Source organism: Lissotriton vulgaris, chromosome 12, assembly GCF_964263255.1.
Source record: "Lissotriton vulgaris chromosome 12, aLisVul1.2, whole genome shotgun sequence".
Taxonomy (NCBI): domain Eukaryota; kingdom Metazoa; phylum Chordata; class Amphibia; order Caudata; family Salamandridae; genus Lissotriton; species Lissotriton vulgaris.
This window is the reverse complement of record NC_141700.1, coordinates 343,800,597-343,818,984: the sequence shown is the minus strand read 5'-3', so window position 1 is coordinate 343,818,984 and position 18,388 is coordinate 343,800,597. Positions and strand designations below refer to the sequence as shown.

At 46.5% G+C, this 18,388-nt stretch overlaps 1 protein-coding gene across 1 annotated transcript in view; it reads left to right on the top strand.

Annotated features, from left to right (window-relative positions):
- Positions 1–18,388, top strand: part of SHCBP1 (SHC binding and spindle associated 1) — a 286,230-nt gene that overhangs the window by 78,324 nt on the left and 189,518 nt on the right. Inside the window, exon 4 of the mRNA XM_086945110.1 lies at positions 17,486–17,691. Coding sequence (XP_086801236.1) covers positions 17,486–17,691 — 206 coding nt within the window. The remainder of the gene's footprint in view (positions 1–17,485; positions 17,692–18,388) is intronic.

Below are 18,388 nucleotides of genomic sequence, written 5' to 3'. Positions count from 1 at the left end.
CAGTCGGTACTCTGTGGGGGGCAGTTCTCATATTTAGGGCACGCTCTACACAGGACAAGGCCTTGTTTTGAGGGATGTTTGTGTATAAGGATGCGATATCCATCACAGCCAATATACACGTGTTGTGATCATAATTGAAGCCTTCCACTAGTTGGAATTGTATGTGTAGTGTCCCGTATATATGTTGGGGTAGCCGTAGCTATTGGCTTCAGAAACACATCGATATACTTACACAACGGCTCCAAAAGGGACCCACACCCTGATATTATAGGTCTTCCCGGGGGGTCTTCTAACCTTTTTATGCACCTTGGGGAGCGTGTATATGGTCGGTGTTCTGGGGTTCTTATTGTTTAAAAACTCATATTCGTGTTTATTGATAATCCCCTGCTCCAATGCTCCTTTAGTTAATTTTTGTATGGAATCACTGATTGATTTTGTTGGATCCTTCCTCAATAGCACATAATTGCCTGGTTTACCCAATTGTGTGTAGATTTCAGATTTATAACTCTCCAGGTTCTGTACAACAATCGCCCCGCCTTTATCGGCGGGCTTTATGACGATGTTGCTGTTATTTTTTAAAGATTGTAATGCAGTCTTTTCATCCCGACTTATATTTTATGGAACGTACTGCCTTGTAGTTAAAGTCTCATTGATGTCCCTTAACACCACTTGTTCATAAGCCAATATCTTATTGTCAATCAAGTGTGTGGGAGGATTAAACTTTGAAGGTGGTCGTAGTCCACTACCTGAAAAAGTGGGGTTAATTGGGATTTTTTGAAAATAATGCCTAAGGCGAATTTTTCTAAAAAATTGTTGTAGTTCAACTCTAAGGTTGAAATCGTTGGGCATATTGGTAGGGACAAAGGACAGTCCCTTTGATAAGACCTGATGTTCAATGGGGGACAATTGATAATCGGATATGTTGATTATAGGATTATCTGGTTCATTTCTCACCATTTGTATTGTTGCCTTCTCGTGTTGATTTCCCCGTGGGAGTTTTGTTGGAAGTGGGTTTGTTTTTTCCTCCGTCCCACCCCCCTGTTCCATGGACGAGATCTCGAGCCCCTGGGCCTCCCCCAGGGGCGGCCTCTCGTAGATGAACCCCACCATTGATCTTCCTCTAAAAAAGGCTGTTGTTCTTGGTAACTCTGGTTGTGAGGGGGGTTGGTGGCTGAGCTAGTACTCGTGCTGGGGCGTTCAGAGTCACTGTCTGAACCACTACCCGCCGATGAACCCGTAAAAGTATTATACCTTCTATAACCACCTCTACCCCTACTGGACCAACCTCCCCGTTGGTCTTTTTCAAAATATCCCTCCTGGAGGTAAGGGTACGTGATCTTTTTGTCGTAAGCTTTTATATCTTTTGTCACTTTCTCCAATTTGATGCCTTGTGTGTATATTTCGAAGTCCTTTATTGTTTTTTCTAGCCTGTCTAGGGCTTCTTTGGCATTTACTAAGGTCTTGTCATCAATGATCTCTTTTCGTAAGTCTGCAATTTCCCTTGTTAGTCTCTCGACTTCTTCAACAGCAGTCTCTATGCCCAACACCATCCAATGTCTGGAACACGTGTTGGACACAAAACTGAAGTTCTCCTTGAATTTCGGATTTTCCAGGAAAATAGCAGGTTCGTTTTTTACTTGGAGACCAATGGGAATCACGTTTGATCGTAGATATTTGGCCAGTGTGTGACCATGTAGCCTAGTTCTTATCAACTTTTTTTCAAGTCTCTCTAATTTTGAGATTTTTTCATTGAGAGATAGGTCACCAGAGACTGCACTGCCAGCTATGAGAGTTCCCCCTCCCTCTTCTTCTAAAAGTTTATTGATATAGTCTTCACTATATGTGAGGGTTTCCTTCTCAGACATAGTCTGGTGAGTGTATCAAACTGATAGTCAGATTTTTTGGTGGCAGGTTGAAACACATTTAACAAAAAACCTTAAGACAAAACATAAAGACAAAAACTCTTGTCTTTCCCCACTTCCGCGCCCGGAGGGGCTAAAACACCAGCGCTCCCTCGGTGGAGCGGGAGACATTCCTTGATACCGGCTTGGGGACGCATTTCTACTGGAGTCCTTGCCCAGCAGTTCCTTCGCGCCGCAAGTGCGCTGACACCTCCGGCTGTTGGTCCCCCTGCTGCTGCTCCATAGGACAATCACGCAGCTGCCGAGCGGGGGGACTACAGCCCTCAGAATCCTGTGCGGGTTTACCCACGCCCACTTCCGCGCCCAGAGGTGCTAAAACACCGGCGCTCCCTCGGTGGAGCGGGAGACATTCCTTGATACCGGCTTGGGGACGCTTTTCTACTGGATCCCTTGCCCAGCAGTTCCTTTGCGCCGCAAGTGTGCTGACACCCCCGGCTATTGGTCCCCCCCCCCCCCCCCCCCCCCCCCCCCCGCTGCCGCTCATAGGACCATCACGCAGCCGCCGAGCGGGGGGACTACAGTCCACAGAATCCTGTGCGCGTTTTCCCCCGCCCGCCCACTTCCGCGCCCGGAGGCGCTAAAACACCGGCGCTTCCTCCGGGACGCGTTCGGGCGGCGCCGGGCTGTGCCCGGGCAAAGGGTGGGCAGTCTGTGGCCTTCCGGGGCTGGCCGAGGCTGGGCTGGGCCACCTCCCTTGGCCAAGCATTAGTTTATTGTTTCAACAAGGTTATTGACCAGAAAGTACTTTTCACTCTGTTTATTGTGATTATAGTCGCCACTTGCAATATGGGTAAAAATACTCCTGTGCACACCCGCTCAAGTACTAGACAGAAAACAGCCACTACCACCCCCCTCCCAAGCTTGACTGTGTTAGATAGGATGTTACAGAAGACTATAGGGGTAGTTGTTACAGCTATCGAGAGCACTGAGAGACGTCTTTCGCTTCCCCCAGATATGTGTTTACCTTTACATCCTGTAAACACATCTATAACATTGGCAAATTCCTTTGATTCTATGCTCATGGATTCGTTTGCAGAATTTCCAGGGGCAGAGAGCAATCGTATCATCCCGCTACAACAAAATCCACCCTTTAAACCTTCACCTCCGGTTAGTAGACTCTCTCTAACACCAACTATGCAGCTCCCACATACAAGCGAGGAGCCCCCCTCCTAATTAATGATTCAGTAGACCTGGAGGGGTTGGATGCCCCTTCTATTATTGACCCTGATCTAATGGGTAGGACAAATACAGAGAGTCCCCCTCCAAGAACTAGAGGGCAAAAAGCTAAAAGCAAACAAACTTAGTAGGAAAGAACAGCCTACAAATAAACACAGGGGGAAAGGTAAAGGTAGCCGTATACAGCGGAAAACGGCACCTATTCCATCAGGACAAAATGGGGATAAGTGCGGGGGTCAGGTAACCACTGCTGAGGTACATCACAGTGAGGAGAGGTCTAAGGTTAATCAGGAAACACTACCCCCAAACCCCGCTGGCTTTATGATTCATCTTGAGCAGCTGATGAAATCTCCAATTCTACCTCTGCTAGAAAGAATAAAAGTTCTAACAGATAAAATAGGGAATTTGGAAAAGACGGCCTTAACTAATTCGGATCTACTGAAACTTCTTTGAGGCTAATGCCAAAACTGTGAATACATTTAGACCTGGTCTAGCCTTAACTACAGTTAGTAGCGCTTCAAAGCCATCCCATAAGCCAGCTATTTTTCTGACGGAGGGCGATAACTGCCCTGGCCAGCGTGCTTTGCCTCTAGGGAACAGAGCACAGGCTTCTAAAAATACTGAAAGAAATGTGGCTGATAGGGAGACTGTAAAGGATATAGCAGAGCGGGAGCGGACTAAGGATATCACTGACAAAGAACAAGGAAATAACAGCAGTGATACAGAGAAGGCCAGATACCACGCATTGACTTGCCACCACAGTCTATGCCCTATACTGTGGTGTTGACGGGGGTGCCGGAACTGAAAAATGACAGAGGAGAATCTTACTTGGAACTCAAGAACAAGGTAGTTTTTTGGCTAAACACTAACAGACCTCTCCCAGGGTATGTACAAGCAGAAATCTTACATGTTCGCAGAGTGGGCTGGGTTGGACATAAACAAAAAGACTTCCTGGGGACTGTATTATAGTCAATTTTAGAGACAGACGTGCTATGAGATACATTTGTGGGTGGAATAATTATAGAATGAATGGCGGGATCAGGAGTCTGGATTTGACTAATTTCTACCCATCGATGTACTCTAACATGACCACAGCAAACTTATGGCAGCAACGGGAGTTTAGGGACAGAATTGAGGCGAGTTACAATATACCAACATCTAATCGTTACAATATATTGCAGGGACTGGAGGACATTGATTGACTTGCTACAGACAATTCTTTTATTAACCCCACAATACCCTCGACCTTGTGGCCCAAGGACTGTCTGCGATAACTTGGGTGCGAATGTGATCAAGGCAAAGGATGGGGTAGGCTATGGGGATCCTATGAGAAATGAGCAGGTTTTATTGAATGATAGTATCTCAGATGAAAACCCATCCTTGGGGGTTAATCTAGAGCTGAAGTGCACCATGGATACGCTGATTAGCCAAACAAACAAGGAAACATTGTCATTTGTGAGTTGGAACATCGCAGGTCTAAGGTCAAAATTGGAAAACGAAAATTGGGTAAACCTTGTGAACAATTATGATGTTGTTAATCTCCAAGAAACCTGGTCAACGACCCTTGATCATGTCAGTGGTTTTAAAACTTATTTCTCCCCAGCTATTAGCTCTGCCCACGGTAGGGCTAAAGGGGGCTTATGCACCTATGTGTCCAATATGGTACTATGCACTAAAGTAGAAATTGTTTTTAACAACATGTATTATCATATTATCAGGATTGTGATTGATAATGGGTTTTCCTTGGTTTTGGTACATTTTTATAACAATGTCCCGGGAGAGGACGTGGACAATATTTTTAAGTTTTTAGGGGGCAATATAAAATCTATGGTGGAAGGAAGATTTAGAGAGGTCTGTGTTATATGGGTAGGAGACTTTAACTGTTCTTTATGTGTACGAGGGGAGAGAGGAACTTGTGGTGTCATGCTGGATAAAGATACCAGTCTGAGCCATTTTGAGCACACCAAGTGCGGGGACCACCTAAACGAAGTTATCTTTGGGTGTGACATGGGTTTTGCGAATAGACTGGCCAGCCCTGAGATGCCATTTTCTCCCACCTTTACCGGTAGAGGAGCAAATTCAACAATTGATTACATAATCATGACTGCCAGACATGGGGGTATGATTCAGGCATTTAACACCCTTGAAAATTCATTGAGTGATCACTTTCCCCTTAGTTTAGTTCCTCTAGGCAGACCTATGGCACTACACGGAAAAGAAATGCCTAATACACGAGTAGAGAACATCTCTATGGCTAGGAAAAATGGTTACTCGTTAAAGTGGACAAAAATTGTCCCAGGAGTACTGAGCCCCAGTTTTACACCTGCACGGATGTAAATACTGAAGATACTGATATTATAAAAAACTTCTTATTAATTACATCACAAATTAAGAAGTTACTATGGGTTGAAACAAAAGGTGTTAAAAACATTCAAAAGAGCTGGTTTGATACGGCCTATACAAAGGCCTATTCACACCTTAAACATGCTTTAAATGCCCCAGTTAAAGATTGTATCCTAATTAAGGACTTTAGAAATGTTTATAAGCAGACCCTAAGAAAGAGAAAAGACATTTTTAAAAAAAGAAGCATGGGATACTTTGTGCGAAGCATCGTTAAGTCGAGATACTGCAGCTTTTTGGAAAGCTGTTAATGCCCCTTTTTTGAATTATAACGCTTCAGCTAGAATAGAAGTAGCCATAACTGAAAAAGAGTGGGTGAAGCACTTTTCAAAACTATACTCTGCTGAGAGACCAGAGGAAGATTGTTTAACACAGGAAAACGTAATTGGAGATTACTGCCATCTAAAGAATAATTTGGTATCTGATCTCTGTAGCAGAGGTGAATGCTAGTATTAACGCAAGCCTGGGGGGCAAGGCACCCGGCCCTGACGGGGTCCCGGTGGATCTATATAAAAATAACCTAGATCTCTGGGCCCCGATCCTCACCGACTCTTCAATGCTACGTTTCGAAATGGCATTCTATCTTCCTGGTGTGAATCGTTGATAGTTCCCATATTTAAAAGGGGGACAGAGCTAGTTGTCAATGCTATCGCCCAATATCGCTTCTGGACTCCACCATTAAAGTTTTTGGGCGGGTAATTTTAAATAGGCTTCAAACATGGGCTGATGCAAATATGATAATCAGTGATTTACAATATGGTTTTAGGAACGGGCTTAGTACAATTGACCAGTGCTTGAACTTGCATATTTTAATAGAAAAATATACAAAAGCCAAGGAGGGTCGAATGTTTTAACTTCTGCATTCGACTGTGTTTCACATAGTAAACTTTGGCTGGTTATGGAAAAACTGGGGGTAGATACATCTATTATTAATTTCCTCCGGGAACTTTATTCTGGTGCATCCGCTAGAGTGAGACATGGAAAAAATGGCGAATGTACAGAATCCTTTGGCATCGCTAGGGGAGTACGACAAGGCTGCGTCTTTGCTCCGTTTCTCTTCACACTCTATATTAATAATGTGGAGAATACATTACTGAGGGAGTGTAGGGATATGCCGATGGTGGGGGAAAGATCAGTCCCAGCATTGTTGTATGCCGATGACGCAGTCTTGAAGGCCAGAACTCAGCAGGGCATGCAAAGCTTAGTTACCTCCTTTGCAGATTTTATGATAGGCTTGGATCTAAGGATAAACTGTTCAAAGACCTTCACCATGACCTGTGGTCTGGGTGCACACAAAAAGAGAAAGGTAGTTTTTATTCGTTCTTCCCCAGTTGATTATACTTAACTTTTTCCTATTTGGGAGTTTTGTTCGATCACACAGGTCTATGGAACACCACAATCAAGACTAGAAAGAATGTACTGTAAATCAATAATGGCCTTAAAACATTTTAGTCAAAAAATTGGCAGGAAACCTATTAGGGAGATGTTAATAGTTTATAAAGCTACCTGTGTAGCAATCATGACATATGGCGCTGGCTTGTGGGGACATGCAATTGTAAAATCATTACAGGTGGTGGAAAACCTCTTTATGAAATACCTTCTAGGCGTTCCAAAAAGTGTTTCCACATATGTTTGCCATGCTGAACTTGGGGGACCATATCTGGAATATATTATAAAGACAGCCCCGGTACTGCTATGGCACAGAATCTGGACGACTGATGAATGTGGGTTAAACCGTTCAATTATGAATAACGTGGTTGGGCTAGAAAAGAGTGGAAAAATTGGATGGCTGTGCTACTTGAAGAAATTCTTCAATTTCTTGGGCCTGGCAAATTATTATACTGAACCATCCTCACTGTGCAATATCTCCAGGAAAGCTTTGAAGGAAAAGTGCATGACCTACTTGCATGAGTGCAGAACCATCACAGAAATTATGAAAATTACGGTGGCTGCCCATGAGCAAATTGTGATTTCCAGAAAAATGCAGCCATATGTTAAATTACAAATGAGTGACTATGAAAGGTTTTTATAAACTCGTTTTAGATTTAATTTGTTATTTAGGTCACTTAGCTTCCCCGCTAGGAATGACTATTTGAAAATTTTGATTGTGTCCCTGCGACGATTTGTCAGAACCATCAGATATACATATCCTTTTCTTCTGCAAATTTTATACAATTCCCAGATGAAGGTGGGTTGTTCCTCTATTGAAGACATGGAAATAAATCGCTGTCGCCCTGCCTTTTTAGCTGTACAGAAACTTGACAATATTTTAACTATTGTATCAATTTCTTTGTTTTTAAAAAATGTTTTTAAATCGCGGAAATCTATTGTATCCTGAATTATGATGAATTGACTTTGGAGCACTGGATGAATTTGTTATGTCTATTTACTGTGATTTTATCTGAACTTTTATGGTTATTGTGTTTTCATAACCGAATAAAGAAAATAATTGAATTGAGTAGAGTGAGAAGAGAGAAGTAGAATGTGAGTAGCAAAGAGTAGTAGTAGAGAGTAAGTAGTAAAGAGTTAGTTTAGTGTACACGAGGTAGTAGAGAGTGAGTAATAGAGAGTATTAGAGTGAGTAGTAATGAGTGAGTAGTAGAGAGTAGTAAAGAGTGAATAGTATAGAGTTGTAGTAGAGTTAGTAGTAGAGAGTGAGTAGTATAGGGATTTGAGAGTAGAGGCAGTCATTGACAGCCCTGGGGTGTAAAGGCGGTAAAAAGAGGCTATAAGTGCAAGTAGAAAGCAGCCAGTTTCCATTTTGTGGGTAGAACAGTAACGGTGGTAAGAGCAGAGTCAGAGTAGACACCCTTGATAGAACTGAGACAGCACCATGTAGTGACAGCACATGTGGGTGGACTGGACAGACAGAAGTGACGGTTCTTGAGTGCGCGCGCAGAGCACCAAGAGACTCCTAGCACAGAAAAACACAACCTCCAGTGAGAGCAGGGATTGGTGGCAGCCCACGCAGTAAAATCTCTGAGTGACAGAGTTGTGACGACTCCTGTGATATGACAGTCAGGCTGACAACCGCACTCTACGTGATCACAGACGCTGTTCCAGTCATTACGTTTTTATCCTCAAATCACAGCTATCAAGTGTTCACATCTCATTTCTTCAATTGAAGCAAATCCAGACTGCAACACCCAGAATGCCTCACGGTGTTTTGAAAGGAAAGTAAACCGTGATCATCAGGACATGGACTAAGCAAAGGACCGACAGCCCCGGGGGCTGAATAGATATAGGCGTATATTTTCATGGTGCAGCAGGTGCAGCGACACCAGGGCCCCTCCTAAATATTGTACTTAACCTGTAACACTATGTCCCTTCCCTGCATTGTATTATTTTCGGGCAGCACACAGAGCAGATATGGAAATATCTCTTCTGTCACTTGTTTGCAATCAGTCCCTGCCTGCTGCACACAAGGAAGCTTGTCCGTGTCCACAAAAAGAAAGAAAAACACAACCACGAAAGACGAACACTCTGTTCCAATTTTAAGTATGAAATTGCGCTGAGGGAATATTCACTGCCCCTCAAGGTGTGCTCTTGAGGGTGATGCTGAAAAAGCTTAGCCATGACTGTTTTTATATATTAAGAAAGCACAGCCGCTTAAGTGTTGAGCATTGCCTTCCGCCTGCATGCCACCAGACCAATGCATTGTGGGACTTACAACTTCACGTTTAATCCTGCAAGTGCGGGCTCTAGAATAAGAGCCCGCCAAGAGATTGTGCCTAAAAAAGCACACCCTGGGCAGCGTCGGATTGGTAACGGGGGCATGGGGGCATTCGGGCAATGCCAGAGGGGCCGGGGTCAGAGTTCCAGCTGAGGGCTACTTTTGAGCAGCCTGGGGGCCAATTTGGGCGGAATATCTGTTGTTAGACTATACCGCCAGCGGCCCAGTGGGCGTCTGAGTGGCCTTTCTGGAGGGAGATGGGCACTCATCTCCCGTATAGCAGCAACAGGTAGAGGTGTCATCCCTTTTCTTTCGCTGAGCCTCCCATTAATGTAGGCATACAGAGCGGGGCAGGGAGCCTGAGCAGAAGTGGCCTCACTTGTTTTAAGGTGCGTTTCACTAGTGTAAACTGATGCGTGCATTTTTTTACCCCCCCCCCCTTTTTTTTAATATAAAATTACGCTGAAAGCAGGGATTTGAGGGAAGGCATTATGCAAATGTGGGCCGATTTTTTTTTTTTTTTCTTTTATGCGTGCCCGGGCCGATTTTTTATCTCAATCCAACCCTGGGGCCCCTGGGTTAGCTCATTGGATGGGTATTTCTCTCTGCTGGCCTTGTTTCGGATTTCTGCTTTTCAGTGGAACTCTGTGTTTCCTGGACAGCCATCCCCTGGCCTCGTTAATATAGTCATGTTCCGGTAATCTGGTCCTCGTTTAACTTCAGAGTGTTCAATGTGTGCAGATATCCTGAAAACAATCGAGGCTCTCAAGGAAAATGTATGCAGTTTGCAACAAATGTACCGGTATCCATAACTGCATTTACAAGACGCTGTTATAAGTAACATCAGTTTAACTGGTGATCTTCTGGAGATTAAACATTGCTCTGCACAACACGCCACAGTCTCCACACGGAAGGAGCCTACAATGAAGTCTAAATCTCTAACAATTTCTTATACATGGAAACGCAGAGGTAGGCCTCAGAAAAATCTGTTATTGTGTCAGCCTACGAAGGTGGGGTGAATCCTTATTTTTTTTTTCCTATTAAGCACCGCTTCACGACACCCGTGCTTTGATTATTTATATATTTCTTAACTTTAACAGTGAGCGCGGCGCCCGCTTCAAGGATACTACGCTCAGTGTTAAAGTTAAGAAATATATAAAGAAACCACGCGCAAACACACATATCTCAATGCAGGGCCCACACACACTCATTATATACACAAACACTAACATACACTGACACACCCAGTCACCACTACAGGCCACACACACACACACAAGGACACACATATAGAGGGGCAGACATCGTTGCAGGAGCTCACACTCATTACCCACACAGGGACAGACACCACTGCAGGCCACAAACACCCATCATACACACACATACACGCACATCGGGGCCAGACACCGCTGCAGGCCGCACACACTCATCTCACACACACAAGGACAGACACCACTGCAGGCCGCACGCACTCATCACACACACACAGGAGCCAAAACCACTGCAGGCCTCGCACCCTTATTACACATACACACAGAGGCCTGCATTCCTCACTCCAAGGAGCTCTGGGCATTGCAGACAGGCAGAGAGAGTCTGCGGCTCAGTGACGCCACACCTCAGTCACCCTGCCACACATAGCATGTGGCCCCCGATGTATTAATCCCCCTCACTGGGTCACTGTGGGGCAGTCCGGACCGGGCACAACACCTGGTTTGTGTTATGCGAGTCAGCAGCATGCAGCAATGCGCAAACACAATAATCATGTATATAGCATGGAGGGCTGTACTTTAGCGCCGAGGAAGCACTATTATCACTCAGCAGTCCGCACTATTAAAACAAGCTTTAAGGTGTTCATTTAAATAAACAGCCTAACCTAGATCAGTGGGTTGGTGCGCTTGCTACACTGATCGGAGGCTCTTAGGTTCACAAGAGTTTGGATTACTCTTTATGCTAATTAGGCACTGTAAAAATAAGATAATGATGACGACCCCCCCAGCATCCTTCCAAAATGGACAAGACGTGTCTTTAAAAAGAATATTACAGAATTAAACACCAAAACATCTGTTCACCAAAATGGCAAGGGTAGCGGTTGCAACATCACTTACCGTTTGAGCCCTGGTAGCATGACGGGTTGGACCCCTTGTCCCACCTGTAGACCCTTGACACCCTTCATTTCCCTGCTCAGGGTTAAGGCACCGCGTGGGAAATACAGAAAGTAAACGTGTCTCATAGAGAGCTTCGTTTGACTTTTGTTCCTGCTTGTCCTTTCTCAGTGACCTCAAGGCGCTTGACTGTAGCACTGGAAGCAGCATTCAGACACCAGCCTCTTGAGAGAATCGCTCGTGTCTGTCCTCTGAGAGTGTTCTCAAGTCGCTGGAGCAAGGAGTTTGCACTGAGGCACAAACCTCCTGGGCAGATCGCTGATGCGTGTCTTCGATGGTCGCCTGGGTAGGGACAGCTTCTTAAGCGCCCCAGGAGTCAAAGTAAAAGCATTGGCGGCTATGTTTAGGTCAGTCGGAAGTTGGCCTGTATTCACCCTGAAGCACGTCTTGAGAACATGCTGGTACCCCGCTGCTGGTAAAAGTCCCCCTGGCTGCCCCCGACACTTGGGTGCCAAAGCCAAGGGTTCAGGCGCGCGGCGAGGGACCCCCTGCCCCCGGGCCGGGGCTCCCTGGCAATGTCTCCACTCCCGGCCGGCAAAGCCCTGTGTTACTTCGGCCCATTCCAGAACGCGCTCCCCGCAGCCCCCGGAGCCCCATTGCTAAGCCACAGGGCCCGCTCCCTGCAGGAGGCCCCTCCCGCCCGCGGGCTGCTGCTCCTGGCCGCAGAGCGCAAGAGTGAACCGGGGGAAAAGGGGCCCGGGATTCCAGACACAGAGGCGGCAGCCATCGGGGGAGGGCAGAGATTCACCGCGGATTACAAGCCTCTGATGATTGGGTCGGCAGAAACAGGGGCGGGCACGGGAAGGGGCTGAAGCTGGGCTACTTAAACAGTGCAGCGCCGCAGCTGTACTTTAGCGCGAGAGTGCACCGGGGAAAAGGGGCCTGGAGCCCGGGATTTCAGGCACGGGGTCATCAGCCATCCGGGGAGAGCAGAGATTCACTGCAGATTACAAGCCTCTGATGACTGGGTCGGCAGAAACGGGGGCGGGCACAGGAAGGGGCTGAAGCACCACCATCTTTCTCCGAGGCGATGCAGAAATGCCTCGGAGAAAGCATTGTTTTTTTCAGATTCTGGGACGTGGTTTTCGTTCTCTCCTGTTCCCATTGGCTGGAAGGTAAAATTCCAGCCAATGGGAAGAGAAGAGAAAGAAAACTAGAAAGAAGCAGGAAAAAAGACGCCCCCGAATCTGAAAAAGACGGAGCTTAAAGGGAGTGATGCCACTCTCCTCCAATGGCTATCCTCCGTTTAGGAAGCCAGCCAATGGAGAAGAAGGGCGGGTTCAAGCCCCCAACTAAGAGACAATAATTCTCGGCTGCGCGAGCACTGCTGCGCAGTGCAACGCTAGTCTGAGACCTAAAAAATGAATGAATGAGGGAGCGGATTGAAAGGGTGACCTGCTGCACAGCATGTTGAGGGAATGAAACCGGCTACTTAAAGAAAGTGACAGTAAACCCTTTGGAGGGGAATCCTACAGCCAGTAGGAATAGGTCTGGTGCTGCGTGCCGCTGCCATTCTTCTCACTGTGTCCCTACAGGAAATAGATCCACAATTGCAGAGTCCATCTATGTGACCTGCATTCATTCACCCCAAAAAGCTCCCATTAACAAAGTCTATACAAAATGTTAGCTCCACTAACACAAGCGGAACAAAGTAGTCTGTGCAGTGAAGGGGCCAGTAGCCATGGAAGGATACAAATGACTGACATGGGTGTTATGGGGAAGGACTAACAAGCTTAAAACCAATCGGAAGGCAGCATTTATAATCTAAGCCAATGAAGAAGATGGTCCGGAGAGTGGGTGGAGCTTTCACACTATAGTGTATACTGCGTGTCTCGCAAAGCAATGCAGCACATTTGTGCTGCAACGCTAGGAGAGACCTAAAAATGAGTGCTGCACAGATACTAGAGTACTCGGTACTCTAGATCAGAGCACTCCTTCCTTGCCCAGCTACTTATCAGTAACACGCCCGGGACCCTGCCCCTGTAGTTGGCCTCCTCTGCCTCTGGTCCAGTCCGATGAAGCGGTACCATCAGTACCACTCAAAAAGGGGGTGATCCATGACTGCCTTGTTTGAAGCAGACCTAAAAAGTCTGCACCCTCTGCATCTCCTGTACATTCCTTTCTCTTTTAGGAATATATGCCTGCATGTTACAAAACAGTTCTTTCTTCATGCCCTTTCTATCATTGGCCTCTTTAACAGAATCCTACATATGTAGCACTTCAGCTCAATACCTTCATCTTTTTAATTCTAGCATATGACACGTTTAGGATTGCCAGGTCAGTGGGAATACACAGACCGCCGTATAACTGACCTTTCTGCCCCTCTACCAATCAGTCAGCTGTATTGAATCAATTGAGGCAACAAAATGTTACTCCCAGAATGCATTGATTTTGAGTGAAGTAGCGGGGCCAAAAATAAAGCATACAGTTAGCAGTTTAGCATTTCTACGCAGACGTAGTTTTCCAGGAATTAAGTGCATTTTGCCAATGTACTTGTTAAGCCCACTACCTCTTTTGTGAATGTATGGCCAAAGGGTTAGTCACCAAGTCAAATGAGCCTTAAAGTATGCACGATTTAGAAGTAAGATCTATTTTTGCTCTTTCGAGTCTGTTACTCTGCTGCAAATATTTTTTAAAGTATCTGCTATTATAGAAAATACCTTGCAAATTACGGTTTCTTTCATAAACCAATCCGATAAAGAATTTAGACAAAATAAGCTGAATTTAAGTATGCTTATTTCTTGGGTGTTGTAGACATAAGTTCAAGTTCGAAATTTGTATAGCGCACTACTCACCCAGAGGGTCTCAAGGCGCTTGGGGGAGGTGTGTATTTTACTTATCGAATATCCAAGTCTTAACTTGTTTTCTGAAGGCGGGGTGGTTCTGAGTGAGGCGGAGGTGGGTGGGGAGAGAGTTCCAGGTTTTGGCCGCTAAGTATGAGAAGGATCTCCCTCCCATAGTGGTTCTATGGATGCGTGGGATAGTGGCGAGGGCTTGGTTGGACGATCGTAGTTGGCGGGGGGGAGTAAAAGGACAGGCGTGTGTTGAGGCATTCGGGTCCTAAGTTGTAGAGGGCTTTGTGCGCGTGGGTGAGGAGGCGGAACGTTATTCTCTTGTTGACGGGGAGCCAGTGTAGGTCTTTAAGGTGGCCGGAAATGTGAGCTTTGCGGGGGATGTCAAGTATGAGTCTGGCTGAGGCGTTTTGTATGCGTTGGAGTTTTTTCTGTAGTTTGGCTGTGGTTCCGGCATAAAGGGTGTTTCCATAGTCCAGTCGGCTAGTGACCAGTGCGTGGGTGACTGTCTTTCTAGTTTCGGTGGGGATCCAGCGGAAGATTTTTTTGAGCATGCGTAGGATGTTGAAGCAGGATGACGTGACGGCGCTGACTTGTCTGGTCATCGATAGGGAGGAGTCTAGGATGAAACCCAGGTTCCGTGCGTGGTCCGTGGGGATGGGAGCTGTTCCCAAGGCCGGAGGCCACCATGAGTTGTCCCAGGCGGAGGGGTATGAGCCTAAGATGAGTACTTCAGTTTTGTCCGAATTAAGTTTTAGACGGCTGTTCTTCATCCATTCAGCTACTTCTTTCATTCCTTCGTGTAAGTTTGTTTTGGCGGTGTTTGGGTCTTTGGTGAGGGAGAGGATCAGTTGGGTGTCAACTGCGTAGGAGATGATGTTGTGGTTGTGTTGGCGCGCTATGGATGCCAGGGGACTCATGTATACGTTGAAGAGGGTGGGGCTGAGAGATGATCCTTGTGGTACGCCGCAGATGACTGGAGTGGCCTCTGATCTAAAAGGGGGGAGGCGGACTCTCTGGGTTCTTCCGGTAAGGAACGAGGTGATCCAGTCCAGTGCTTTTCCTTGTATTCCGATGTTGCTGAGGCGTTGTATAAGGGTGCTATGACATACTGTGTCGAAGGCTGCAGATAGGTCGAGTAGTATGAGGGCAGTTGTTTCTCCGTTGTCCAGAAGAGTTCGAATGTCGTCTGTTGCTGCGATGAGGGCGGTCTCAGTGCTGTGTTTGGCTCGGAAGCCGGACTGTGAAAGGTCGAGGGATTTGTTGGATTCGAGGAAGGCGGCGAGCTGGTTGTTAACTGCTTTCTCAATGACTTTGGCAGGAAATGGGAGGAGTGAGATGGGGCGGTAGTTCTTAAGTTCAGTGGGGTCTGCTGTGGGTTTCTTCAGAAGAGCACTGAGTTCGGCATGTTTCCAGCTTTCCGGGAAGGTAGCGGAATCGAAGGAGCAGTTGATGATGTCTGTGAGGTGGGGTGCTATGGTGGAGTCTGCTTTGTTGAAGATGTGGTGGGGGCATGGGTCGGTTGGCGATCCTGAGTGGATGGAGTTCATCAAGCGGATGTGTCTTCAGTGGTGATTGGGTTCCAGGCGTAAAGGTTGTTGGAAGGGGGTTTTATTTCGGAGGAGGGGGGTGTGGATTGGTTACCAAAGCTGTTATGTATGTCAGCAATTTTGTTGTGGAAGAATGAGGCTAGGGAGTCGCATAGGTCTTGAGAGGGGGTGATGTCGTTGGTGTCGGCGGTGGGGTTGGTGAACTCTTTGACGATGTTGAAGAGTTCCTTGCTGTTGTGGGTGTTGAATGAATGCTGATTTCTTTGTGGATCGGATCAATTGGTGGTGTTTGCGGGTGGCGTTCTTGAAAGTGGACAGGTTGTCAGTGGTTGGGTTTTTTCGCCAGGTTTTCTCTAGGGTGCGACAGGTCTTCTTGGATTTCTTAAGGTCTTCGTGGAACCATGGGGCTTTTTTGCTGCCTTGCTTGATATGAATGTTTTTCAAGGGTGCTAATTCATCAGCGCAGTGGGTGATCCATTGTGTGAGGTCGGTGGCTGCTTGGTTTGAGTCCGGTGATTTGTCGGGGGGGGGTTTGGTGGAGCGATGTGAAGAGCTGGTCGGTGGTAATTTTGTTCCAGTTTCTGCGGGGTAATGGTTGTGGGTGGTTGTGTGTTGTGGTCTTTTTGTAGTCGAAGTGAACGCAGCTGTGGTCCGTCCAGTGGAGAATTGTGGTATGATTGAAGGAGATATGCTTGCTAGAGGTGAAGATTGGGTCGAGCCTGTGTCTGGCCAAGTGGGTGGGGGTGTCGACAAGTTGTTTGAGTGCGAGGTTGTCCAGAAGGGTGGTGGTGTGGCTATCGTTGTTCTTTTCCAGGTGGAAGTTGAGGTCTCCCAGTAGAATGTAGTCCTCGTAGGGGAGGGCGTGAGGGCTGATGAAGTCAGTGATGTCTTCGCTGAATTGTGTGAGAGGTCCTGGTGGCCTGTAAATATGGGCGCCTCTGAGTGTGATCTTGGGGTTGATGTGGATTTGGAAGTGAAGGTGTTCGGCGGCTGTGAGGGTGTCCTCAGAGTTGGTTGTGATGCGGATGGTGTTCTTATGGACGATGGCGATGCCTCCTCCTGTTTGGTTGGTGCTGTCCTTTTGGATGATCTTGTAGCCGTCTGGGATGGCTATGGCGATGTCGGGAGCTGACTAAGCGTTCATCCAGGTTTCTGTAAGGAACGCGACGTCCGGCGAAGTGGTGTCGAGTAGGTTCCAGAGGTCGATTTCGTGGATGTGGACCGAGCGGGTGTTGAGCAGGATGCACTTCAGATGGTTTGTGTCGGATCTCTGTTTGGAGTTTGTGGATTTGGTGTGGGTCTTGGTGCAGTCGAATTTGCAGGATTGGCAGGAGAGGGGTCCATGGGTGAGTCCAGGAGCGGCTTGGTAGCAGTTTGGTGAGCGGACGGGGTTAAGGGCGGAGAGGGTAGCGGCGTCGTACGTGATGCGGTTGGGGGGGGGCATTGCGGGGACCAGGGGGTCTGGCACTGGGCGCGGTCCATGCGCGGACGGGCGTAGACGGGCTTACCTTTGGCGGTATTAGATGCATCAAATTGCATAGACTGTGTGCATAGTGGGGGTTGATGCGGAGGCCAAGGTTCAGGGCCAACAGATTTTTGTAATTGCTTGCTCCCCTTCCCTTAAGCAATTCTACAAAATGGCAACTATCACTAAAGTATGGAAGGAGCCTTACACCATGGCGAGGTTTTATTGTCTAGGAGTTAAAGTGTGTCTTTGGCCTACCATCTTCCCACACTACTGGCTTTGACATTCGCGCCATCGATGTTGCCTTGCTATTTACGTCTGAATCTGACGGTTTTCTCGTTTCAGGTGCTTGATGTGGAGTATTCGACTCTGAAAGCTGTGGTGCAGCTCAGCGAGCCGTTCATGTGCGAATCTCCTATCAATACTTTCACCATGGAGTGCATGAAGGAACTGCTTGAAGCCAAAGAATGTGTACCTCTGCAGGAGCTTTTTGTTGTATTTGACGAATCCGGGGAATTTGACCAAACTGCTCTAGCTATCGAGCACACCCGGTAAAAAGTTACCATTACCATAATGCTTTGCCGCTGTTGTGAGTTCTAAAGCACAGCTTTTCTTTTCACCCCAACACATTTGTTTTTAGTTGTTGTGCACTGTTGTGAAATTTAAAATGGCTGGACTGCTACCCTTTTAATACAAGTGTGTGTTATATTTTCTGTGTTAAAACCCGTGACCTCTGGAGTACGTGTGATCTATAGAATTGGAAGGTATATATCTTGCTTGACAAGTCTTTTGCTACTCATGCGTCATATCATAGATACGTTCCCCTTGGAGTATAACTAGGATCAATGTGGCATATAACCCATGCTTTCTACACCTAAGGGAGTTGTTTCTGTGATGGCATTAATGATTCCTCATTCTTCTGAACTATTTTACACTTGCATTCAAAGCTCTAATGCAATACCCGTTTATGGAGCAATGTGTACATAAACAGCTTGGATGATGCCATCAGTGAGGTCATCAATGGTTTCATTAGTGATGTTATAAATGATGTCATAGAACACGTCATGAGTGAATTCATATGTGAGGTCATAAGCAGTGCATCGCGAGGGCGCAAGTTCTAAAGCCCTGCTAACTATAACTGAGAGAGCTTTATTTTTGTTGTTCAAAATGTTAATGTTGTCACAGACGTATTCACCTCACTATAACATTACTTAAACCTTTGTATTTTTCTGTGTGTGTGTGTGTATA